The 26205-nt window shown below is 42.3% G+C and overlaps 1 protein-coding gene across 1 annotated transcript in view; it reads right to left on the reverse strand.

Annotated features, from left to right (window-relative positions):
* Positions 1–26205, reverse strand: part of CDH19 (cadherin 19) — a 1180733-nt gene that overhangs the window by 494333 nt on the left and 660195 nt on the right. Inside the window, exon 4 of the mRNA XM_078687509.1 lies at positions 6638–6757. Within this exon, the coding sequence (XP_078543635.1) occupies positions 6638–6757 (120 nt within the window). The remainder of the gene's footprint in view (positions 1–6637; positions 6758–26205) is intronic.

A 26205-nucleotide genomic window follows, 5' to 3' on the forward strand; every position in this document is an offset into this window, starting at 1 on the left:
ATTTGGGAATGTGGTTCTCAGGTAACCTGAAATGGCATACACACCTGCAAGCACTAAAAATAAGGGCATTGGCATCGGTCAAAGGCCTAAAAAGCTTTAATAACACCTATGGTGAAAGGTCAGATAGACCGGTCTTAAAAGCTTATCAAGCAATGGTCCCCCCACAATTTCTGTATGGAGCCGAGGTTATTTATCTCAGTGGCAAGACCTCCTGGGATAGTGAAGAGGGAAATATATTAAAAAGCTTATTCGCTCTGCCAAAATCCTCTATGGTGCAGGCAGCACGACTGGAGCTGGGAATAACCTCCTGGGCTATTACAGTTTGTATGAGCCTTGTACGCTTCTGGCAGCGGTTGGGAGTAGGGGAAATTGCTAAAATCTCCCAATGGGCTAAGGAGGAAATTATCAATAGTGAGCTCCCCTGGGCAAAAGAGGTAAGAGCCTCAATAAGCAAGGCTTATGGGGTGCTAGATTTGAGGGTATGTTTGCCACAAGACCCCATAATATTTGGGAAAAAAGAATTAAAGACTCAGGGGGTCAATATGTCCCGTAGTTATGACCAGGAATACCTTGCTCAAAAGACCTCGGTAGCACACATGAAAGTGGCTTGGGAGAGCAGTCAACACTTCTCTTACGTGGACCGGTTACCCAGCCATAGTCTGAGGCGAGAAGTCCTGAAAATGCGAATTGGCATAAACCCATGCTATGCAAATAACGGGGTTCGAAATTCAATGATAGGAAGTAATGGGAAATGCACTTGCACTTTAGGAACCACTTGTGATATGTCACATATTTTATTAGATTGTACGAGATTTTTAGACTTTCGAAAGGAGTTTTTATGTCCGATTTTTAAAAAATATAAGATTACGCACAGAATGCAAGCTGCCACTCTTTTGGTGGAAATGGAGACTTTAGACATAGCCTGCGCGTTGGGGAAATATATGAATAAAGTTAGGTGGTTCCTCAAATGCGCAGAAGAACATGTATAGTGTAGCCCTTATCCCTGAATAAAGGTAGAGATACTAAGGGACAATAGTAGTAAAAACTGCATTCTGAAGAAGGTATATATAGGAAATTTTAGCGATTTTAACAAATAATGTTATAATACTCCATTTTAAAAGGAATAAGAGAAGTTAATTTTAAGTATCTTGAGGTGTAATTGTGGTTTTAATATTATCTTGTTATGCTGCTGCTCTTTTTCTTGTTGAATATTACCATGTTTTCTGTTGTCCTTTCTCTTATCACGGAATGTGGAATGTACTTTTAAGGTTTTAACAAATCAAATAAAGTTTTGTTTGACTGACTGATAACCCTAGATTCAACCTCTAATCATTCCTCAAGAGGCCCAAATGATGCAAGCAGTGAAAACATCACTCTACACCCAGAAACAGGTGCACCTTCTCAGTGCAATGGTGGTCAAGGAATGGACATCTCGAAAAGAGCAGGAAAAAAAACTAGTGCACTCTAAAATGAAAGGAACACCAAAGAAGAAATGCCCAACCATGACAAGAGCTGCTGAAGTGCCACAGCTGGTTAGGGTATCAGATCCAGGAAAACAGATGATCCCGGTGCAGGGTCTGGGTGTCAACCAGTCCAGTAGTCTGGGCACCTGTTCCATAGAGGAATCCTGGTCAACGCCCTGCCTCAACCCTTTTGCTCTGATTTTTGTAAGATCTGGAGGCATTGTCGGGGATCAAATTACAAATAAAGGTTCCTTGTCAGATAATACTACCTTACCTGACCAAAAAGCAGCTGATGTCTGCCTGGAATCCATTGATCTCTTTCCAGACTTTGGCTCTGCACAGCCCTCAAACAGATCAAGATTGCTAGTTCTTTTTTATGCAATTCCTGAGCTAACAGTGGTCTCGCCAAGAGATATCAAGATTATTCAATAATTTGGGGCAGGCTCAAGAGGGAACAACACTCATTCTTTCGAGGTTGAGTAACTCTTTCTTTCAAGGTTTAGTTTGCACTGCCCGGCATCACAAGATTGGTGCTCAGCCACGTGGACAACTTTCATATTATGCGGGTCGATGTATTCCCCTGCCTGGGATTTGACCGAGAAGTAGTTTTACAAGGGGAGCACATACAGTGCCCCCAGATCTGAGCGCCTTTCTTGACATAGATCATCTGAAAGGGGGTATCGAATAACGATTTACTGATTACCAATTGAGTACACCATGAGAACCTGTGTATCACTGTGAGCAATAATACCAAGACAGTTCCATTCCCAAACCCTGATATTAAAGAAGCCAATATTGACTGTAAAGACTGGCCTTGAATAGCAGCAACACTGGCGCCCAGCCTCAGAGTGTTTACCAGAGGGGAGTCTGACTGAGTATGGAAGAGCCCATCCTCCATGTCTGATGCAATGACTCCAAATGGGTTACCCTAGGCTAATTGTAATGGGCAGGAGTGCCAATGAATCTTTGCATGTTTTATCCCGGAACATTAGTGGCTTGGCAAGCAAAACAGAGAATGAGGACTGGTTGAAGTTTATCGATCAATACTGTATATGTTGCTTTCAAGAAATGTGTGTGCTCGAGGAAATCACTGTAAATTGGTTCCTTGACATTAGCACACAGGATGTCCACGCCAGAAAGGGGTGGTCTTCAAGAGGGCTTGCTGTGTTGGTATCTTGCAAACTGAAATGTAGGATGGAGCAATTGGGGGTTGCTCATTTGTCGTCTAAAGTACAATATGTGAGGGTCTGGTTCACATGCCCTACAAAGCGATGTGGTTGACATCTTGAATGTATACATTCCATCCAGGTGGTTCCCAGAGCTCCAAGTGATTTGGGGAACTTTGTCTTATATATCGGTAGCTTCAGGGAGGATGTTGTTGACTATAACTTAATAGAGGAGGGCAAAAGTGGACAGTACTTGCTATAGATTTGTGGAGATATCAATACACGACCATCTGACACTGTCAATAACAGTGGGGTCCTAATGGAAGACCATTGTCTTGGTATCCCTAAGACCGCTATAAGTTGTTTTAAATCTACCAAGAAGGGTGGTGCATTCTCCAATTTTCTGATAAATAATTAGTTCCGTTTTGGTAGTGGTCGCAATGTCTCAGATAGTACTGCCATGGCGACTTTTCACAACGGTAGAAGCTTGTCGTTAATTGACTATATTATAGTCAATACGGAAGGGTGGGAATATGTCCCTGATATGACTGTCATCAGATGAGTGACCACAATCATGTGTTACTCTGCTTGAAGTTGAGTACCAAGTGGTGTGCAATTGCAAACAATTTAGAGAAGATGAGCTATGGGCATGTGCTTATCCCTTCCAACAGCAGGAGGAGAATAAGATGGAGTAGCAAAAAGTACCTGTTTGAACTCCTGCTTGAATGTATAATGATTAAGTACAGAGACATAATTATGAATTCTTTGACTGATGATTGTGGGGATGTTTAGGCAGCTTATGATAGCAGCCACGGCTGGTGAGAGGTGTAACTGCAGGGCGGTGACGTAGGGGGGGAGGGGCAGGGGGGGGTTGTAATGTATGGATTACGGACGTTAACAGGTAAGTAAACATATAAATTAATAAAACGAATTTCGTTGCGCCCACTGCATCGCATTTGGTGATGCAGTGCACACGACGAAATTCGTTTTATTAATTTATATGTTTACTTACCTGTTAAAGTACGTAATCCATACATTACAACCCCCACCCCTGCCCCTCCACCTCCCTACATCACCGCCCTGCAGTTACACCTACCACCAGCCGTGGCTGTATGACAGTATGGTAAATGAGTTGAAGTATTTATGGTCCAAGGCTATTGGTCCCAAATCCATTGTTTCTGCAGGAGGGAGATGGATTGTTGGGGTTAATTGGAAGGATGATGAATGTTCTAGAATTAAGAGAGTTGTCTCATATGCCCTACTGGGGTTACACTGTAGCCCCCAGAGTGAACCAAAATTGTAGGGGCAAGTACAAACACCTTCTAAATGTTAAGAAATTGTCACACCAAATGGCATTATGGGTGGAACTGAAGGAGGCCTTGTATGACAAAAATACTAGAAGATTCCGGGAATTAGTAATGCACTCAGAGAAGGGGACAGTAAATATCCTAGAAATGTATATTGCCCATCCGCGTGGCCTGTCATTGTAGCACCCTATATAGAGCTAACCCCATAGGCCCTCATGACACCCAGCCAGTGCACGAGGATCTTTGTACGGGGCTTATGCAATGAACATCTTAGTACCAGAGGTGAGAAGAGCATTGAGAACAGTGAAGGGACAAAAGGCACAAGGTACAGACCTTGTACCTTTTGATATTTATTGTGAGGAGCCCCTATTGTGGGCCAGTGTTCTTACCTACGTGCTCAATTCAGGGCATGCTGGCCATGCCGTACCAGCCTCCTGGCGCTCAGTCATTATTGTACCAATCCATAAGAAGGGTAACCCGGGTAGTCCCTCCAACTACCGTCTGATCTCCCTCCTGGATGGGGCTGGCAAAGACCTTGGGAAAGATCTGCTCAACCACCTAAAGGGCTGAGGGAACACCCATAATATCATGACAGAAGTGCAAGCCGTCTTTCAGTCACAAATGAGGACCATAGATCAGGCTCTCAGACTATATATGATCTCATATATATGCCCTTAGAAAGTCTTCACGGTACCTAATATTTATAGACCTGAAAGAAGATTTCAATCTAGTTAACAGAGAGAAGATGTGGAGATCCCTGGTAGATTTAGGAGTTAACACTACCCTGGTAATGACTTTAAAGGTACTCCACTCCAGCAACACGCCCAGAGTTAGGTATGGCCCACGAGGTGAAGGTACAGATCCTTGCCCGGTAGAAAAGGGCATCTGAGAAAGTTGTGTGCCCTTATGTTTCAGCCTTTTGATAAAGGACTTAGCAGACTACTTGGCGGAAGAATCCCTAGATGTTCCCACTATAGCCGTAAGGAGGGTTCCGATACAACTATATGCAGATGATGCAGTATTGATGGCGCAAAGAGAAAATGCCATCCACATGCTATTAAAGTGCATTGGGGAATACTGCAACAAGAAATCAACGAGCATCAATTGTAGTAAAATGAAGAGTATGGTACTGAAACCATACCCCTGCCCTAAGCGGAAGCCCATGGTTGATGGTGTGCTCTTAGAAACCATTAGGCAGTTTTATTAGCTGGGGATCCAGTTCTCAGAGAACTTGCACGGGGTAGTCACATACAGAAGGCCACCACAGTCTGGAGACAAATCGCTTGGCGTTCCTGTAGTTCAGGCATAAGACAGGTGCCAGAAGTATTAGTGTCATCTTCCAAATGTAAAAACAAAGGGCAGTGGCGCAGCGTTTTACAGGGCGAAGCTCAGGGGTCATGCGAATGTATGCTCACTGCAAGCGGCTGAGAACAACTTCTTGAGAGTCCTGCTGAGGTTGAGGCCAGGGACTCCCTCACTAGCACTCTATGCGGAGCTTATTTAACCCAATATAGGAAATAGCAGCCCTTAAGCCAGTAGTTGATTGGATCAGGCTGATAAGATACCCTAAAGTAGCAACATACCTGAGAACCTTGGAAGAAGCTCCCTCTAGTGGTGACTGTGGGGGGAGCACATGGTCATCCCATGTACAGAAGGTCTTAAATGAACTACAGATGGTATCCTTGTTGGCGGATCCCTGTAGAGTGAAGCTGGATACTGCAGATATGATTAAAGACCACTCCCACAAATGCATACAGACCAGTGTCTGCGCCGAGGCCAGGATCTATCCTGTAGAATTATTTCAACAACGCCTATTGTTCTCTTTGTACTGGGTACCTGGATTTGCAATACCCTGAACTCAAGCAAACGTTTTTCAAATACAGGCTGAATATTCTGCCTACTAAGGAATCCAAATGAACAGGCTTGCCAATGGATCTGACCACTGTGATTGTAGTTTTGGGTGTTAGACAACTTAACTCATGTTATTCGGCTTTGCAAAAAATACAACCTTGAATGGTGGAGATGGCTTCTTCCCTATTTTAAATTCTACGGGGTTAAATGCGTTAAATAGGCACTGGCGCTTGTATTAGGTCGGATGATATGTATGTCTTTATCTCCGTAGCGTCATTTTTATGGGCATCGTTGTATCACTTGAGACAGCTGCCCACCACATTGAGTATCAACTCAACCAGATAACCCAGGCAGAGTTATTTCTTTCCTGTTTATGCGTCTTTATGCACATCTCATTACGCATTTCGCTGCTATGTGATGTCCGAACTGTATACTCTCCTAAAAGTTCGTCTGCATTTGCACTTTAACATATTTTTCTTAAGTATTGAGGAATTAGCTGATTGTTTTTATTGGAATCGGATACAGTGTTTAAATAATAATATGTCACCCAGTTGATTGTACTGCATAGTTCTTTTAAGAATCACTTTGTATTAATTTATCTATTATAGGGCTGATAGCTGAAACAAGAAAGAAACAAAGAAACAAAGAAAACAGTCACTAATTTTATTTTTCTGTGCAGTGCCATCTCTATCGTCTATATGAGTTTCATTCATACCAATCTATAATTTTACAATGCATGTAACCGATAGACAAAGGAATAATTGTTGTAGCAGAGCAGAATTTAAATATCTACATAAATTTAACTTCGCCAGAATGCACACCAATAACACTTGAAATTCACAATCATTACCAGTTTTTGGCTCCACAGAAAAGTATGGCTGGCCGTTCAGGAGGCTGTATATAAGTCTAGCATTGTTTCCATAGTTAGAGTCATCCAAGTCTGTGGCAGTCACTTGTATCACTGAAGTTCCTACAAGGAAAGAAATCCAAAGTTGTAACTTATGTTACTAAATTGTTTTAACAGCAGAATTCAACCACAGTGCATGAAATATATTAAAACTGTTAACTTGTTCCCGACAGACTAATCCCAAGTTTATTCTAGACATTAATTCCCCTAATCTGATTTCTGACCCAGCCTGAGTTTTTCTCATCTCCTGGTGACACTACTGGACGTCTTTTCTAATTTATAATTTCTCTGTTTTTAACTGTTTTGTGTATTTTCTCACCCTTAATACGTAATGGTCAACCTAGTGTGTGTACATTGCAATGATTTTAATTAATTGCGCAATAAAAACTTTACTTACTTGAACCCAAGTTTTAAAGTATCCCCTATACTGTGTGGTAAAGAGAATGCACCCAGTAAAATTGCCATAAAACTATACCAGTAAGCTGGCAAAAGCGCATGATGTTTTCTACCAGGAAATGTAGCTTATGTTGTAAAAGTGTATGTGCTGCATTAATATAAGGTTGACAGTCAGTGGGCATAAAAGAAGAGCTGTTCCTAAGACCTCTACTCAAAAGCATGTGGGACATATTGAAAACATTGGAAGCAGCTCAGACATTACAGCTATTGAGCATTAAATTGCAATTAAATGCAAACACAAAATAAACATATAAGAAAATTAATAAAAAATGCAAAAGAAGCTCGAAAAACCAGAACAATGCCATAAGGAGAACCCATGATCAGAAAGAATAATGCACACAACTATCATTCAAGTGAAACCAACTGATGCCTTAGCCTCATAAAACTGTCAACACAAACATCAAGATGAGTGCAGGTGTCTTGAGGCATATCCTGGCACTTCAACAGATTCTGATCATGATACATATTTTCTTGCTACTGGAGATGGTGAATCAGTCTGCAAAGTATCAAGAGGCCATCACAGAACCTAGAAAGGGGAGAAGAACTAGGATTGCTAGGTCAATACTTACTTCATTGAACATAACACGACCTAAGGTACTGGCATCACGTTGTCTTAATGTGTAGTCCTTACAACACATCATGCAATCACTGTTGATTTGTTTGACCCCAACATAGTAATATAGACTGCCATACTCTCCTACAAGTTCGTTCCAGCATGCAGAGTACATTGCATGGGGTTCGGCACAGCCAAGATACTCACTTAGGACATGCTGCACTGCTTAACATGGTTAACTATTAAATCGTATTACCAATGGACCCTGAGAAATTCAATGAATTGAAGGCCAAATTCCATGACATAGTTAGTTTACAGAATATGAATAGGGCAAAAGCAGGGGAGCAAGTCTACAGGAACCACAAATTGCAGCACACTCCCAATTTCTGGATAGTGTGTGAGGCTCATCTTGGCTTCACTCATTTCTGTTAAAGATTCCAAGGTTCGAGTTAAGATTCCATAATCTTGTAATTAGCTTTTTGAACCTGACTCATTATTAATTATGAAAGCCCGTTCTACATGACTGAGCATAGTCATTGAAATAGTTTGAAAAGCAGCCTTGCAATGAAAAACATACAAGTAACATTTTGAATTACCATGCCTGTTTAGGGAGACTCAGTAAACATCTTTGATTTTGCTAAATAATACATAGTGACACTTGTCTACCCAGGTTGTTATGGGCTTTGATTGTATTGGCCTGATACATTTGTGTAGGTCTTGCAGTGCTGATTTGTCACAAATCAAATTTTCGAGTTTACGAATGCCACCAAATACACAGGATCAATGAAATGCACATGGTACGTCTAAATGCTTTAACACATTTGTGTGTGTATCACTAAAGCTGTAGCATATTGATGTTGTACGCACAAGGACACTTGTGTTTCAGGGCAGGACATATGTGATATGCAGGGAAGGTGTTAGGGTGGGGTTCAAAAAGTATGATGTAATGTGCAGTGGGTGAATTAATGTTGGAGAATAAAAAAGTGTACAACCACAGCACCCGTGTGTGGCGTAATCTATTTGCGTGCTCCCGGGCTGTGGAAAATCCTATAGCTGGTGACAAGTAGAGTATACGTAACAATGGAAAACTAGACTGCTCCCTCAGAGTTTGCAGTGAAGCGGCAAACTGCTTGTGTGTGTCACATGTGCCCTAAATTGTTGCAAAGCATCCTGCAACTGGCAGGAATGGAGTGTTCTTGAAGCCACAATCCCCATTTGACATATCCAAGAAACAGAACTTTAGTGCTAGGAGGACTGCATGTATTGAAACATTCATTTACGTCATAGATGTGATAGATGCGACAGAGGAGAAAGTTGATAAGAAAATCATCAAATATTTTAAAAACCTTGCAGGTAATAGAGTGAAAGGAGTGCCAAAGAAAGTTTCACAGAACGACGGAACATTGTGGTGACAGGTGAAATGAGCACTGCAAGCCAAGTTCAATCCAATATCGAATGTTGATTATGAAAGGTATATATTTAACAAAGCATAACAACAGACTGGTGAAACAATAGATGTGTTTGTTGAAAGACTTGACGCATTTATTAATCATTGAAAGTTCTGTGACTTTACCGCTGAAGCCATGCGCATCAGAGTCATTGATGGCTGCCTTTCAGGTTCTTTTAGAAGGCGCATGTTGAGAGAGACACTCAGTCTACAGACTATCCTGATGGCTGTGAGAGCTGGAGTAAGAGCAGAATGACCAGCTGCTGACATAGAAGCGGGGACAGTGCACAATGAACCAGTAGCTCTTGCCACACCCGCAAAGTCAAAAAGAAAAATCATCTATGACAAGTAGAGAGCATGCAAAACCAATCGTCGTCAAGTTTATTTTACAAAGGTTCCTCAACATCACTATTGAATACCAATGAAAAAGATGGGTGTGTGCTGATGATGTCCACCAAAAGAAGGCAAGCACATGTGGGGTTAGCGGCCTGTGAAGAAAACTGAAGTTAAAAACAAATTCACTTAACAAAGCACCAAACATCTTTCGGACACTGTCCAATAATTACATTGAAGGTAAACGGTCACTACATAATCTTCATCATTGACAGTGGGGCATCAATTAATATCTTGCCAGTAGAAAAGTTCAACAGCATCTTGCCTGTGCCATGCCTCACTCCTTCAGACACAAAGGTATACACCTGGGCCACTTCTAAACCGTTCAAAGTGAAGGCGTATTCACAGCAGCAATATAACCCAAAACAACATCAGTCCGAGCCACCATTTATGTTTTACAAGGATCATTGTCAAGTGCAGGCATGCTCCAATTTGCCAAAGCAGCTGATATTGGAATATAATCCCTCAACTACAACCTCTACGCTCAGCGTGATATCATGAGCAAATTCCCGTCATTGTTTCTTGACTTGGGAAACTCAAGAAAATAAAAGAACAGTGTAATATCAACAATGTAGTTTGTCCTGTTGCCCAGCCGCAATGTAGAGTCGCTTTTCCTTGGCAAGAAGCAGTACAGAAAGAGTTGACAAGACTTTTGAAACATGACATTATTGAACGTTCCACAGGCCCCAAGCCATGGGTTTCACCCTTAGGAATGGTACCCGAAAAGGGACAGTAGTTGAGCGGTGGATATTTGTGTTGATATGCGCCAGAGACACCCTGGTCCATATATAGCGGATATGATCATGTAACTGAACAGAGGTAAAGTCTTTCCTGTCTTGACCTGAACAAAGGATACCACCAACTCGAGTTAACAGTGAACTGCAGAAATATTATCACTTTTCCCAGTCATGTTGATTTGCTCAGAAACAAGACACTGAGTTATGGAGTATCTTTGGCTGCTGTGATATTTCAGGCTGTCATCTGCAGAGTAAATCAACCTCTTACACATGCCTTCAATTACAGTGATGACATACTGGTCTTTGAGAGAACCCAGAAGGAGCACAACAAAGGTGTCACTCAAGTGTACCAGTTACTTGCTGATGCTGGTCTCACTTTGAAGGCAGCGAAATGTGTATTTCACAAAACCCAACTAACGTTTTTTGGGCACATATTTTCTAGTTGGGGAATGATGTCAGATAAGGTGCACGCACTGTCATACACTTGCCCCCCCTCCAGGATGTTACTATGCTGTGATCCTTTCTAGTTATTGCTCAAGATACATTTGTAACTTCACCATAGTGAGTGCCCCACTGAGAGAAAGGGCAAAGCGCAGTGTTCCTTTTCAGGGGTCTCCTGAATGCAATCAAATTTTCAAAGAAATAAAACATGCGATTGAGAATGCCACTGAAATGGCCTACTTCGACACCAAATTACACACCAAGGTCATGCTAGATGCAAGTCAAGATAGGGCTAGGGAAATTCTTGCTCAAAACAATAGCCATCTGAATGCTCAAAGACACATTGTGGCCTATGCCAGTTGAAGCTGGTCTGAAAAAGTACATGCCTACTCACAGCCAGAGAAGGAAAGCCTTGCTGTAGTGTGGGCCTGCATATATTGTTGTGTATTTCTCTATGGAAAACGATTTACTTTCATCATGCACCATCAGACGTTGCTCACTCATTTTAGAAACCCAAAGGATAAGATGCCTCTCACAGAGAAAGGTGGGGGTGTGCACTAGTACAACTATGAGAATATGCACAAACCTGGAAAGGAACAGAACCCAGCAGATCACTTTTCACAAGCACCGCTATATCGTCCTAGCTCCACATCCAGGTTGGTGGAAGAATAAGTAAATTTCATTTAATTGTGAAGTTCAGCGCACCAGCAGCTCTGTCAGTGGACCAAATCAGTGTTGGCACCAACACATACAAAGTCATGACTATTGTTAAAGAACTCACTGAAACACAATCATAGAGACGACACTCACGGCATCTGGTTGAGGACACTAAATTCCATAAATTCAAATACGTACAGGATGAGCTAGCAGATAGAAGATATTATACTGAGAGGCTGGAGAATCATCATACCTGAGAGCCCCAGGCAATGGGTCATCGAATTGGCCCATGAAGGATATCGTGGAATCATATTCACCAAGAGAGCACTGAGAGACAGAGTGTGGTTGCCTCAACTAGATGAGCGAGTTGAAAGTGAATAGAAAGCAGGCCACATCTACAATTGTCTGTCCCTCAAGGTAATGCAGCACTCTGTGACCGTGTCTGACCTTTCTGCCTAACCCTGGAAGAGAGCTACATTTACCTTCCATGGACCATTAGGAGATAGCTAGCATCTCGTGGTAGTCATGGATGAATATTCATGTTTTCCTTTGGTGGAAACACTGCCTTGGACTTACACATGGTGACAGCACATCGTACTGGGAAATGTATCACTCGGGCAGATCACACTTTACACAGCTGCCTCGATACTTACCAGCTCCAGACACTACAATGGAGTTGACCACGCCTGCAGGTTAAGCTCTTGAGCCTGAAAGCCTGTTGTCTGATAAGGGTGAACTCCGATCACCTGTACCTGCGGACAAGTGTGAGCTCCTCACAGACTGGTTGAGGAGATGTGAGTTCAAAATATACCTACCACTTTCAATTTAGCAAAGGGGAAGATGTAGCATATTGATGCTATTCACACTAGAACCCTTGTGGTTCTGGGATGACACAGAACAGGAATCACGTAATATGGGGGGAGGTGTTACGGTGTGGTTCTGGGAAGTATGATGTAATGTGCAGTCCGTTAGTGAATGTTGTTGAATAAATACATCTTCAATCACAGCTCTTGTGTATGGCAGAATCGAATTTCATGCTCCAAGGCTGGGGAAGACGCTACAAAGGTGACTGGAGCAACCCTCTGGTGCCATGGGTTATCACCAGCCACTAAATACTATATAAAGTAGCTACGATGGAGCACACATCATTCACACAACACTGGGAGGAGCCAGGATCCATCATGGCTGCTCGGAGCTTCTGCTCCGTTTAAGCCCCGTGTTCAACAACCAAGAGCGCGCTTAAACCACACTTAAACAGCTGATTGAGCCATCTCCTGACACCGTAATGGGAGATGTGTCCCAGCCCGCTTTCAGGGTCAGCGCTACTCCTCGAGAGCCTAGGGACAAAGGGGGAGATCTTGTGTCCTTTTTGAGAACTAATGGAAGTCTGCCCCTTCCCTCCCTACAAAGCTCTGTAGTACTCGGCACACTCTTGGATTGGAAAAGGGTCCCAGGATGCCTGACCCCAACATGGCCGACAATAATGACTTCTTCCCCCTTGCTTAACTTTTACTTACTCAACCCTTCCAGGACTGTGCCTGACCTCAAAAGGACTTCTAGTATTCTTTCTGACCATGGCTCCCTCCCACCGCACTACTCTGACAATCCCTGAGTACACATTCCCTCTATCCTGACAGGGGAGTCCGAGCATTATGTCCAACACCCGGTGGAGCTGCTTTGTTCAGCTAATGAGGAGATCGGACTTGGTTCACCACCTGACTGTCACCTGCCTAGCCTGACCTTGGGCACAGTTTCTCCCTTTCTCCCTGTCTCGCCCACCCTCCCCCTCATCGTATTTCTGCCGTTCTGCTTTTGCCTTGTCTATTTCTATCTACCTGTCTGACCGATACACGTTGGAGTTTCCTTGAGAGCTATAGGGGAGACTGGCCATGGACTACCTCCCTGGCCGTCACCTACCCATTCGGTTTTTGGGCTGACTTTACCTCTGTCTCTTATTCCGTCATCCCCCTCGTACTCTCTCTTCTCACTCCCCCTCTCCCCCTTCCCCCTTTACTGGTCTCTCCTTCTCTCCCGTTAATGTGTCTCACATATTTGATGTAACATATCATTTTTACTATTTTTGTAACTTTGGTGTCCTTATGTAAAGCGCTCTGATACCTACAGGTCTAGCCAGCACTATAAAAATTGTTTAATTAAATATATAAATAAAATAAATAAACACTGTGGTGCAAATATGTTGACTTAATGGCATGTTTCATGTGTCTGCACCAGACTGAGGAAGTACTAAAATATAAACCAGTTATCAAGTGATTTTAATATGTTGTTTCCTACACAGCATTGCAGTTAGGCTTTCTGAAATGCTAAAGGAGGAGGAAGCCCAATGCCAAATGACTAGGAGGCACACACAATGGACAACAAGGATGACCACCAAATACCAGTGAGACCAGATGCATATCAAGAAGATTTGGCATGACATCATCACAAATTACTTCTGAACTGAGGTACAAATAGTCACCAGAATTGCAAATAAAATAATAACAGACATATTTGAATGAACAAGTAATGGTATCCTCTCCACCCTTAACCTAAAAAGATGCCATGCAGCTCTGTCCTACTCCCACCCTATACCGAGTACTCACAGTGTCCTGGAGATCCATCTGGCACACTCCTGCTGAAGACCAGCGTGCCCTATCCTCTTAACTGCAAATCACCCTATAACTTTGTTACTCCCTCCTACTACACAGTAATCCCAGAACACCTGATTCCCTGGCTACCTTAGTCTTATCTCATCACACTCCCCATTCCGGGATAATGAGCCACAACCCCCATGTACTGTTTTGGCTGGTGATTCCCATGTCTGTAAGGGTGTTGTGCAGAATAGGAAGATTGTCTTCTCAGCCTCCTTAGGGACTTCAGGGAGAACTAAGCTGGAGATGAACAGGGAAAACCTAATTACGGATGAAAGTTATATGACATGTAATTTCAGTCAAAATGTCTCTTTCATTTATGTCATTGGTTGTCAAAGAGTATCTGATGTAATTCCTTAAATTTTTTCCATTCTGGTGAACTGATGTTCATGATTGCTTGCACCTTCTTCCAGGGCGTTGCGGTCTGGTTGATGCTGCCCATGCAAATATATATTATTTCTTCTGTAAAATAGGTGACACGTCATAAACATACTTTTTTTCTGGTTTTGAAATATAACATATGGCGTCAGAAGGAGATGATTTTCATTTTCTTGAGATTTGCATTATCATTGCAAATCACTGTTAAAGCTATCTCTCTATCACTTTAACAAAAGCAATTATTTCTGTCTGAAATATTTTATATAAATAAAAATGTAAATGTTCGTTTGTTCAAAATCGCAAGTCTCCGAAAGTTCTTCACCCATTGGTTTGAAATTTTGACACAACGTTGGATTCAATTTTGCGCGTGTTTTTATATACACAACTTTCGATTCCAATACGCACGTGTCGAATATGCACGTGTTTTTAATCGAAAGACCGAACAGACACATAAAAATGTGAATGTTCATATGTTCAAAGTCTTAAATCTCCGAAAGTTCTTCACCAATTGCTTTTAAATTTTGACACAAAATTTGATTCGAATAAGCGCGTGCTTATATATACACAATGTTGGATTCGAATACACGTGTGTCAAATACGCGCTTATTTTTAATCGAAAGGCCGAACAGACCCTATCGATTTGGTTGCTACAAGGGACGCATAGAGACAATAGTCTACATATATTAGGATGGACAGTTGGTGTCAGGATGGCAGACCGGGAAATGTGTGGAGGGAGGAGTTGGTTCACTTTGAAACAATAAGAAAGGACGCATAGAGATAATAGTCTACATATAGTAGGATGGACAGTTGGTGTCAGGATGGCAGTGGGTGGAGGGGGGGAGGAGTTGGTTCACTTTGCAACATTAGTGCGTGTTTATATATACACAACGTTGGATTCGAATATGTGCGTGTCCAATACGCGCATGTTTTTAATCGAACGGCCAAGCAGACCCTATCGATTTGGTTGCTGCGCAACAACTACAAGGGACGCATAGAGACAATAGTCTACGTATATTAGGATGGACAGTTGGTGTCAGGATGGCAGACCGGGAAGTTAGTGGAGGGAGGGGGGAGGAGTTGGTTCACTTTGTAACATTAAGAAAGGACGCATAGAGACAATAGTCTACATATATTAGGATGGACATTTGGTGTCAGGATGGCAGTCTGGGAAGTGGGTGGAGGGAGTGGGGAGGAGTTGGTTCACTTTGCAACATTAGCGTGTGTTTATATATACACAACGTTGGATTTGAATACGCGCGTGTACAATGCACGCGTGTTTTTTAATCGAAAGGCCGAACAGACCCTATCGATTTTCTTGCTGCGCAACAACTATAAGGGACGCATAGAGACAATAGTCACAAACACATATTGTGAAATTATACATATTAGAAACATGCGTTTACTCTTTTCTTTCTCTTCCATTTAACCAGACTGAGCTACAGCAACGCGTGGCCGGGTACAGCTAGTAGTAAAATAAATAAAAGACGGAAAATACAAATAAAATAATTTTGCTTTTGCCTCAATTGTGTTATTCTTACTTCCACCTGTAAACGCGATTTCACCGATGACGCGTTCTTCAAACAAATCCTCAGTTAATCTCTAATTCTTTAACCCACATTGCACACGTTAGCTTTGAAACTGCACAAAGCTGAAAAAGCGGGGTCAATTTAGATATGTTAAACTGATTGTAGTACATAGAGGAAAGATTTAATCAACATATAAATAACACGTTTTTAATGTTCATGGTTTAAAATAATGATCACGTAGTAGTTAAAACTTTATGTAATTTCTTCTCATAATGAAAAGCCATGCTCTGCGCATTCTAAAAGAAAAATGATCCAATTTAGCGCCTAAAGCCCACATTGCCCCTCCAGCACCTTTCTTAACTGTATATATTTTTAAAAGATGATTTGTAGTAGGTACTGTCCTATGTCTTCTTGTTGTGTAATCCTTTTTGAAACGTTTAAATACATTTACGAAACGAATTCAATGGTCTGCTGTTCTTATATACTTTTCACATCTTCCCTTTTCATTTTCATTTTGTGTTAGTACTGTTTTTTCAAATGTTATTTTCTATTGCTTCGTGAAAAAAGACGATTAACATAAAAGATTAAAGGGAAATAAATAGAATTGTAAAGAGCTATTAATCTGTGCCTATGTGTATTTGGAATTGTTATAGTATATCATAGATACTTAAAGGTTCACTAAAATTCATTGGGCTGTTTTCAGTTATTGTAATGTTATCATAGGTCATAGTAATGGCAATCAATTCATAACCGAAACAAATCCAAATACTAAAAACTGAATTCAGTTTGCGAAGCCTCAAAAGTAACAACAAACACCGGTTGACCGAGGTGTTAAATTAAAATTGTGAGTTTAACAATGTTATGGCTGCAGTGGGAAACAGTACAAGGCAATAACATGCTCTTATTGTCTTACCCCCCACACTTAACAACTGAAACATAATTAATAGTAGTAATTGGGGCCTTAAAAAACACAACTAACGCTAGCCAAAATTCATACTTCGCATATATGATTCTAAAAGTCTGAGGCATCCATGTGCACACGTGAAAGTGTCACGCATGAATAGAAAACTTACCACGGCAATTCTACACATGATAATTAATGTCTTCTATGTATGCAGGAAGTATGCACAGAAAACACACCATCTGCAGCAGTAAGTGACACTTACTGGTCCTGATTTCGAGTACCTAGGTGCTCAGCGCACATTTATTTCACCTATTAAAATCCAATATACCAAGATTCGAAATTTAACAAGTGCAATAAATGTCACCTGTTAAACGTTTTGCCCTACAGAATTGGGCAGAATGTGGATTTTGAGGTTGGCCACTAAAATGTGTATGTCCTGGTATTTACCCTACAGTGTTTTCCTGGTACGTAACGACAGGTTTGACCTAGCTTTGTGTGCCTGGAGACAATTACAATGGTATGTATTTTATCACGCTTGGTAATAAATTAATGCAGTCATCTCCACCACACAAATAATGTAATCACTTGCAGAAACAGGGGTTTGCACAGAGTTTTTAACTATCCAAATAACTTGTAATCAGCACTGCAAATGTGTACAGCTGACCTGCATGCCTAGAACTTATCTATTTAATACATTATATATAATGTGCCTTAGGCATTGATAATATTGATCTAGCCTGACAGTAGGTTTTGTTGTCAATTATTTTTTCAAATTTTCTTTAGACATTTTTTGCATATTCACAGAGCTTGAGACAATAGCCACTTGTATCTATTTACTAGGCCTGAACTGAAGGTGGTGGGAGGCATTTGATCGTATGAAGATGTGCTCTGGGTGAACCCCTCCCATGACATATACTGCAGCACACCATAGCTAACTGTAACATAATAGAGAAAATAGTTTTTGGATTGACCTTCAAGTACACTGATAACATATGATGCTGGCTCCCTCTCTTTGTAGGTTTCTTCTTTAGGCAGATCTAGTGTTTTCCTTGCATTACATATACTAAGTGTTATATATGAGCACGCTGCTTGCTGAAGATGGGGTGGCTTTGTTCTCTATCTCAGGCCTTTGCTCTCTATTTAATGGCTTTACTCTCTAATCATGTGTTTTAACTGCCCAGGAGTATTTTTGTGACACAATGTTCTGAAAGGATGAGTTGCATCTTTCCACAGCTGACTTATCAGGCTTTTTTCTAAGCCATGGAAATGACTGCAGCTGCTACAGCATGTTGATACTACCCACCCTTCTAGTCTGTCTTACAGCTCCTCGTGTCCTATACATTCTAGGTCCTCTCTTCTACCTTCCTCATTACCTTTCACACCATCCCAATCTTAATCACTCTCATCATGTGTGCCAGACCCTACACGCTAGCTTGGTCTACTGTCTCTGTCCTCAGCACATCATTGTCTGGTCCCAGCACTCTCACTTGCTATCTAGCCACAGCACTGGCATTATTCTAATGAGGAAAGCAGCAGTTGCAGGAAGTATGTTTTCAGGTGTGCGGCTCAGGAGCCCTAATTTCGGCCACCCAGAGGGTGAGCGAAGCTCCCATAGTGGCAGAGGCAGGCAGCCCACCGCTATCGGTCCATCTCGGAGGACCAGCGTGAGTCTTCATACCCTTTACTCAGTCACACGGGACCGGGATGAACCAAGTACCTGGTAACGAAGAAGGGTCACCCCACCTGCACGTTGGCTGTCCGTCACCGGGCTTGACCTCTGTGTGTTGAGAGTCCCCATTTTACGCAGCGGCCAGAGCTAAGCTGGTGGGCTCCAAGGGGTTGCCCACATCTGCCTGCCCTGGTGGGAGGCACTGGAAAGGAAGAGCCAGGAGGTTGCCCTTCCCGCACCCCCCTACCGAGAGGGTGTCTTCGAGGCCGAGGCTCCTTTTCATCCAGGCTGCCATGCTACCCAAGAATGGTGACTCCCCAGTTGCCTGAAACCCAGGCAAGCTGAGATTGGGCAAGGGAAGGCCCAGGCAGCAGGACCTTCAAGAGTGGTCCCAGAAGACCTACTGAAACCTTGTTACAACTTTTAGTTCCTCTAGATACTCAAGTTTAACTGTCTTCTTGGGGTTCTGTCAAGGCTGTTGCGAATCTCGGCAGGGCCATTCTGTGGACCTCACTTAACCATCCAATTGGTAGTAGCAAAGGGTAGTCACACACTGATTCATTCAGTGGAGTACGCAGGTAGCACCAGACATCTAAGTGCATCACAGACCTGTTATTGCTCAATCTGATGTGGCTGAATACCCTCTTAGAAGAATGCAGATCGAGGAGGGTGGTGTAATTAGTTAGCATGAAGGAACTTTATTTTGTATCGGTATTAACCAGACAAATCGCTCCACCAACTAGGGCCGGCCATGCACTTCCACCAACATAATTGAGAAAGAGCTATCAATTTGTCAATCCTTTCTGTGTCCTGGCCGGTAGAGGTTTATCATGTTGAGTCAAAGTCAGCCACATGCCCCAGTCATGGTGGTGCACTTCTGTCAATTCCATGAAATTGAAGCTTTGCAACCCATAATCATCCTGGAACCAAAAGACTTTGGGTTTCCAGGAAGCTTCTTAGCAGGTCATAGGAATAACACTGCGGGATCGCTAGTCAGTATCTGTTTGTCTTAGAAACTCCGACATTTATTCTTAGTTAATGAAATATTCTTGGCAAATGTTTTTGTTTTGGCTTGTACAGGTCCTGGAATTCTACATCTAGTGGCACAATATGAATGCCCCGGCTATCCTTCTTAATCATCACCCCAGTTCTGAAAACCAATGAAATAGAACTGGAGTCCTATTCCATTATTCATGGCTGAAGTATTTAGGCAACCAGGCTGCTTTGCACACTTTACTGTTTCAGAGTAAATTCTTTGGATCCCCAGGACACTTAGTCAAGTGCATCAAGGGTGCACAGAGAGAAAGGGGCTAGGACAGGTGGTAGATTGCCTTTCAACAGACCGCCAGCTCGATCCCAAGATCCAACTACAAACTATTAAACCACAAAAAATAGCTGCTGGCACCAGATTTGGTCCCAAAGGATGCCCACTAAAGGTTTGAAAGTATACTCGTTCCAATGACAGGGCCTAAAAAAATGTCCTGTATTGGGCAGGCAAGATGGCGTCCTCGTTGCCGGGCATGTAAGCTGGCACTCCCGGACCTCCCTGCTAGCCCTAGGGAAAGTATGTAATAAACCTCTGTTAATGTCCATGAAGATTTGAGCTTACTCACCCATCTCTCTAGCATGAACAAAGGTAATTCGGCTACTCTGTGGATCAATTTGCTGCGGTTCCTGGGACTGGTCTGGAGACCGCCATGGTATAGGCCCCTGTGCTGTGTGGCTGCCCCTACGGCAGACGGCTACATCAAGGTAGGTACGGGGCAAAGTTGACCTGTCAATGCCTTCCAATGCTGGGAGAGGGAAATTTCGTACCCCCAATGGATACAGCTGGATCTGTAAAAAAATCTTTATCTACCGCCACTTTCAAAAAAGGCGGCAAGAACAGCAGCAATAAAGACACCTTGGTGGCAGGTGGGGTGGCTGAGGGGGCTTAAAGTAAAACAAATTCGTAACATAACTAGGAAGCAAAGAGGTATGTGGCTATATAACAGGAGTCATGAGCGGAGGAAGGCAGCTACATGTGATGGGGATAGGATGATTAATTCAGGACTGCGCATTTGTTCTTTTAACATGTGTGGGCTAAATAATGATGGAAACAGACAAAGGGTGGCTGCAGAGCTACGGGTCATGCACCCTGACCTGGCTTGTTTTCAGGAAATACATATCCATGGGGAAAACTGAAGATCATAGCCGAGTTAGGGTATTTGGTATTGTAATGTACACAACAGTCTACTATGACCCGGGGGTCGCAGTGTTAGCCAAGCATGGAATCCAGGGATCTGGCCTAGTGCTTGTTTACAAACAAGGTTTATGGTCTATTGTGGAATGCATTACCATGCAATCATGGGTTGGTCAATGTATGGATGGCATTACATGATCGAGATCCAGGATATACGTTCTATTCCTATCCACATAAAAAATTAGTTAATTTAAATTATTTTTTTGTACCACCTGCACTACTAGTAGGAGCCAAGATTTTAGTTTTCCCTAGGATCACTGTAGATCATGGCCCTGTAGTGGTGGATATTTTAGCTCTCAGCACTGATCCAGCTCTGATATCTTTCTCATTAGATAGAAAGCTATCATTGGATGTTGTGTTTATTGACCACATGAAAAATTGGATTGAGCAATTTTGGAAATTATTTGTGATTCAAACTTTTGTGGGTATGTGTGCGATGCCTTAAAAGCTGGGTTTAAGGGAAATCTCTGAGGTTTTGATTACATAAGCAGAGGTAAGTAAAGCTAGCGGTTCAAGATCTGTACACAAAACTTAAAATAGCTGAAGAAAATCTAGCACAGGGAATACTGTCAGGATCTGACATTATGGCATCACAAACCGAGGTTGCCCGATGTAAGGCTAATGTTAATTTACAATGGAGCAGGGACTATGCCCTCAAATACAAGCTTAATAAGGAGAACTGTTATGATTATGGTGAGGCCACTGGTGGTGTCTCGCACAAAGACTTTGCTCCAAAGAAGCTGCTCTAAGAATCGAGGTTATGAAAGATACATAGGGCAACTGGCTGGACATGCTTTGGGAGATCTTAAAAGTGGTCCATACCTTTTTTGGGAAATTATATACAGAAGAAGACTCTGTGAGATAGTGTTGCAGAATTTAGTCAATAAGCGGTTGGGTCAGGAGGAGGTAGCTGTTTTAGACAGATTGAATAGGACACATTACAACACAAACTTTTACAACGCATGCCTTTAGAATGCATTTTTTACATCGCAACATCCATTACAACGCATGATTTTACAACGCATGTCATCACAACGCATTTTTAGAAACTACACTTACAACGCATTCCATTACAATGCATACCATTATAACGCATAATACTTTTAGGTCAACAGTAGTGTAAGTATTGGATTGTGTAGGGGTAAAACTTACTATTCCCACTGAAGTGAGTGCAACAGTAGGGTAAGTGTTGGATAGTGAAGGGGTAAAAAGTACTCTTCCCACTCCAGTGAGTGTAACAGTAGAGTAAGTGTTGGATAGTGTAGGAGTAAAAATTACTGTTTCCCATCACTTTCCTTATAATGCGTTGTAATGGTATGCATTGTAGTGGCATGTGTAATAATGGAATGCATTGTAGTGACATGCATTGTAATGGCATGCGATGTAAGGATGTTGTGTTGTAATGACTGCGTTGTAAAGGTAGTGCGTTGTAATGACTGCGTTGTAATGGTTGTTTCCACACAGGCTCATCACTATGGAGGAATTGGAAAAAGCGTTAAATATATTAGCTAGCAGTAGGGTGGCTAGACCCAATAAGATCCCTTTGGAGGTCTATAAGACCTTTTGTCAGGAATTAAAGGTAGATATGCTGGTAATCTTACAAGCAGCCCAACGTGGTGCAGCACTGGCAAACCTGGGATCAGGCAAACATCATAGTTTTTAGAAAAAAGGATAAACCAGCAGACCTCCCTGGATCCTATCGACCTATATCTCTAGTAAACTGCGTCAGGAAAATCTATACCAAAATCTTGGCTACCTGGCTGGTCAAATTCATCTCCCCGTTAGTTTAAAAAAGACAACATGGGTTTATACACACTAGGGGTACCATTAATCACATTAATAGGGTTGTGACCTTGCTTGATATGGCAAATGTTCAAGGCAGCTTGTTTGGTTTGGTTTTATTTGACGCTGAAAAGGCTTTTGACACGGTTGCCTGGGACATTTTGTGGATGGGTTTAAAACACCTGGGGTTTGGCTCCTAGTTTGTTATAGCTATTCAGGTTTTGTATCAGTCTTCCGCTGCTAGAATATGTTTAATGGGCCTAGAATCTGAACCAGTATGTAATACTAGAGGTACGATACAGGGATGTCCCTGCTCCCCACTGTTGTTTGTCTTATATATCAATCCTTTTTTAAATATGTCGGAGCAAGGCTCTAGGATCAAACCTATTAGTTCTAGAAAAGAGCAATTTCAAGTCTTGGCTTATGCTGACAACATCTCACCGTGCGCTAACTATGCCTGAAATTGAGCTTCTTGCACATAGGTTTGGTACTGTGTCAAGCTACAAACTCAATGTTTCAAAAACCCAGATCATTTATTTGAACCAAACCAGTGATAACTATCCTAGAATAATTGAGGAGGTGACATATTTGGGAATTAGGATAAGAACCTGTGTAGGAGAATTAGTTGAGGACAACTGGGGTGCCATTCTTGCCAGTGTGAAACAACTCCTGGAGAGGTGGGCATATTTATATCCTTTGCTGGTTGGAAGATGTAACATATTGAAAATGAACATCCTGCATAAAGTTCTTTATTTCTTTAGATCAGTTCCGCTGGAACTTTCTCGCAGTCACCTACAACAGCTGCAATCAATCTGTGCTCGATTTTTATGGGCCCGGGTAAACAGTGCAGAGCTATGCGTTTTATGACTCTGCGACGGGAGAAAGGTGGGTGGTCAGTTCCAGACATCACACTATATTATTTTGCCTGCATATTACAAAATATGCAGAGGAGATTGGTAATTTCGCCGAGGCCCCATCTAACCATCTATATATCAGATGGTTTTGGGTGCAGAAGTTAAGAATTGTTTATTTAAAATGGTATTATAAAAACAACTTTTGGATTCCACGGTAACAGCCTTCAAGGTTTGGAAGGCGTTGGGAAAAAGTTTCCAGATCAAAGGGGTTTTGTATTACACATCCATATCTGCTACAACCCTATTGCCTGCTGTTTTCTGGGATTGGACAGTTGACAGCTGGAGATGTAAAGGGATCACACAAATAGGCAATTTCTATGATGAAGGGGGTCTTTGCTCTTCTTATGCAATATTGGCTGATAAATAGCATTTACCTAAAAACAATTTTTTAAGTTTTTACAAATTCATGACTTCTTAGGTAAACGGCAGAGTGTGATAGAACCAAATCTGCTTGTAGAGGCTATCAGACACAGGGTTAAGTTTGGGGTATTATATAATTGTTTATTGCAGACAAGGAGTGAAATTCTTGAGATGCAAAATCTCAAATGGATAGTTGCCTAGGGAGGCAAGGTTTCTTCGTCAAACAATCGTCTGAAATAGCTGTGAAGATCTTGGTTTTGGCTACATTGAAAGCACCACACTTTAAGACTCTACCTAATTTCTATCATACCCCAGCAAAGATGTTCAAATGGGGTGGTGTAAATTATGGGAAATGTTTCTGCTGTGGAACAGATATGACATATATACTACATATTTTTCATACATGTGAGAAAAATGACTCAATTTGTGAGTCTCATTGAGAGATTCTTTTCGGAGGTAACAGGGGCCGGGGTAAAGATCACAACATCTATAATGCTCTTAGGAATTGGGGAAGACCTGATGCAGGGACTACTGGTGCATACATTTCGCTATTTGATCTTTGTAGACACAGCAGTTGCTCAGCTCTGTATCTCGTCCATATGGTTACAGTAGGAAGCCCCTTCTTTTGAAAAGAGGAGTGCCAGATTTTATGGAGTATGGACTTTACTCAGTTAAAGGATTACAAAGGCGGAAGTTGGGTATGCAGGTATGGGGCCCAATGATAGATCATATGAAAGATTGAAGTTTTATCACTATGTATAATGCTTATAATGTTCAGGCACGTATTTCATTGAATACAGTCATACTGCTTTTATCTTACTGTGAATCCTCCCTTTTTCTTGCCCTGTGCTTTTATGTACTGTGTTAGACGTCATGAATTTACGATGTATGTACTTATTTATACTTGCTATGGATTTAAATTAATTACCAACATATACTTTTTTTAAAGTCCTGTACTGTTTTTTTGTGTCATTACCTCCCTGAATCGGGAGTGGGTAAGTTGCATGCCTGATGCTTTCATTGAATGTGGCAACTGTTTCCTAGCCACCCTCTCCAGAATTGAATCCTGATCACCCATTACCTCTGGTCATCATGGTAGGCATAGAAAGTACCATTGAACGTTCATAGGGGAGACATCCGAATGTATTGTCACTGTCAGAGAGGGGTGTGATCAACCTGGGGTTATCGAAAGTCACTAAAGCGAGCAGGCAAGACCAGATTGGTCTTAGTCTGATAATTGTACAAATCCTGGGAGATCAGCACTCATCAGCATGTCTTAGGTGTATTAGAATTACCACAGTTATTCAAGTAACAGATTGAGCAATCATAGGAACAATAACTGATTTAATAGGTCTTTCGCAGTTTCACTGTGCTGCCCATATACAATTACATGTGCATGGATTAAATTTTAAGACAAGCATGAACAACCATGAACAACCAGGTAGGTTCACCTGCGAGATGGGGTGGGAGCCATGTGCCCATCCCAGACTGACCTTCGCACCCCTCTGGAGCCAGCTGTGGGGTGGGGTAAGCCCCTACCTGGGGCCGTGTAGGGGGACAGGGCAGTTGCACAGTCACAGTTGGTCCCAAGTGTCTCTGTGGAAGGGAGAGGTGGGCCGAGGCGCTGCCTGAGCAAGATGCATGGGTGTTGGCATGGGCAGCTTTTACACCCCACATAATGGTTTTTTCCAGCTGATGCAGAAATGCACTGTATGAGAGAGGATGATGGCATGGAGGCCTGGGGCCTGGACTGCCAGACGGCATCCAGGATCTCGACCCACCCGACCCATTCTACTCTGGTTGGACCACTTGGGGGTGCACGCTGCCAGGCTGCTTGGCCTTCGTTCTGCTGGGCAGGGATAGGGCTTCTTTGAATGATAGGCCACCGAGTTGGACTATCCTTGAAACAACAGCCGAGGCTGGCTAAGCTGTCTATTTCTAAATGAACCAAGTATGCCCTAATGATTGGAGTTGCACAAATATTGATTGCTATATGAGTAGGGCACCAGTCCCAGTGGCTAAGTATTCAAATTCAGGCAGCAGGCCAAAGGGAGTTCCATGAATGGTGGAATCTGCGCTGAGCACACCCACCTGCTATATACCCAGCAGAAGATGTTTATTTTGGCAAAGAGGAAGAAGGGAGTATGGAAGGTGTATGTGCTCAAAAGACAGGGAAGTGCCCTTCCTCCCTGTTTCATAGCCTTTATTTTCTTCAGTTGTTGAAGCAAGAGCACATGACATTTTTGTTACAAAAAGAGCAGGAGAAAATGCATGTTTGTCAGCCAACTCGAATTTTGAGCTCATTCGCCTGAAACCACGTCATGGCAACTGAATCTTTGCAGATGGGGTTTGTACACTTGCATAACCATGGAATGAAGCAGAACTTTAGTGCACCCTCACTGTC

The sequence above is a fragment of the Lissotriton helveticus genome, chromosome 4_1 (assembly GCF_964261635.1).
Source record: "Lissotriton helveticus chromosome 4_1, aLisHel1.1, whole genome shotgun sequence".
Classification (NCBI taxonomy): domain Eukaryota; kingdom Metazoa; phylum Chordata; class Amphibia; order Caudata; family Salamandridae; genus Lissotriton; species Lissotriton helveticus.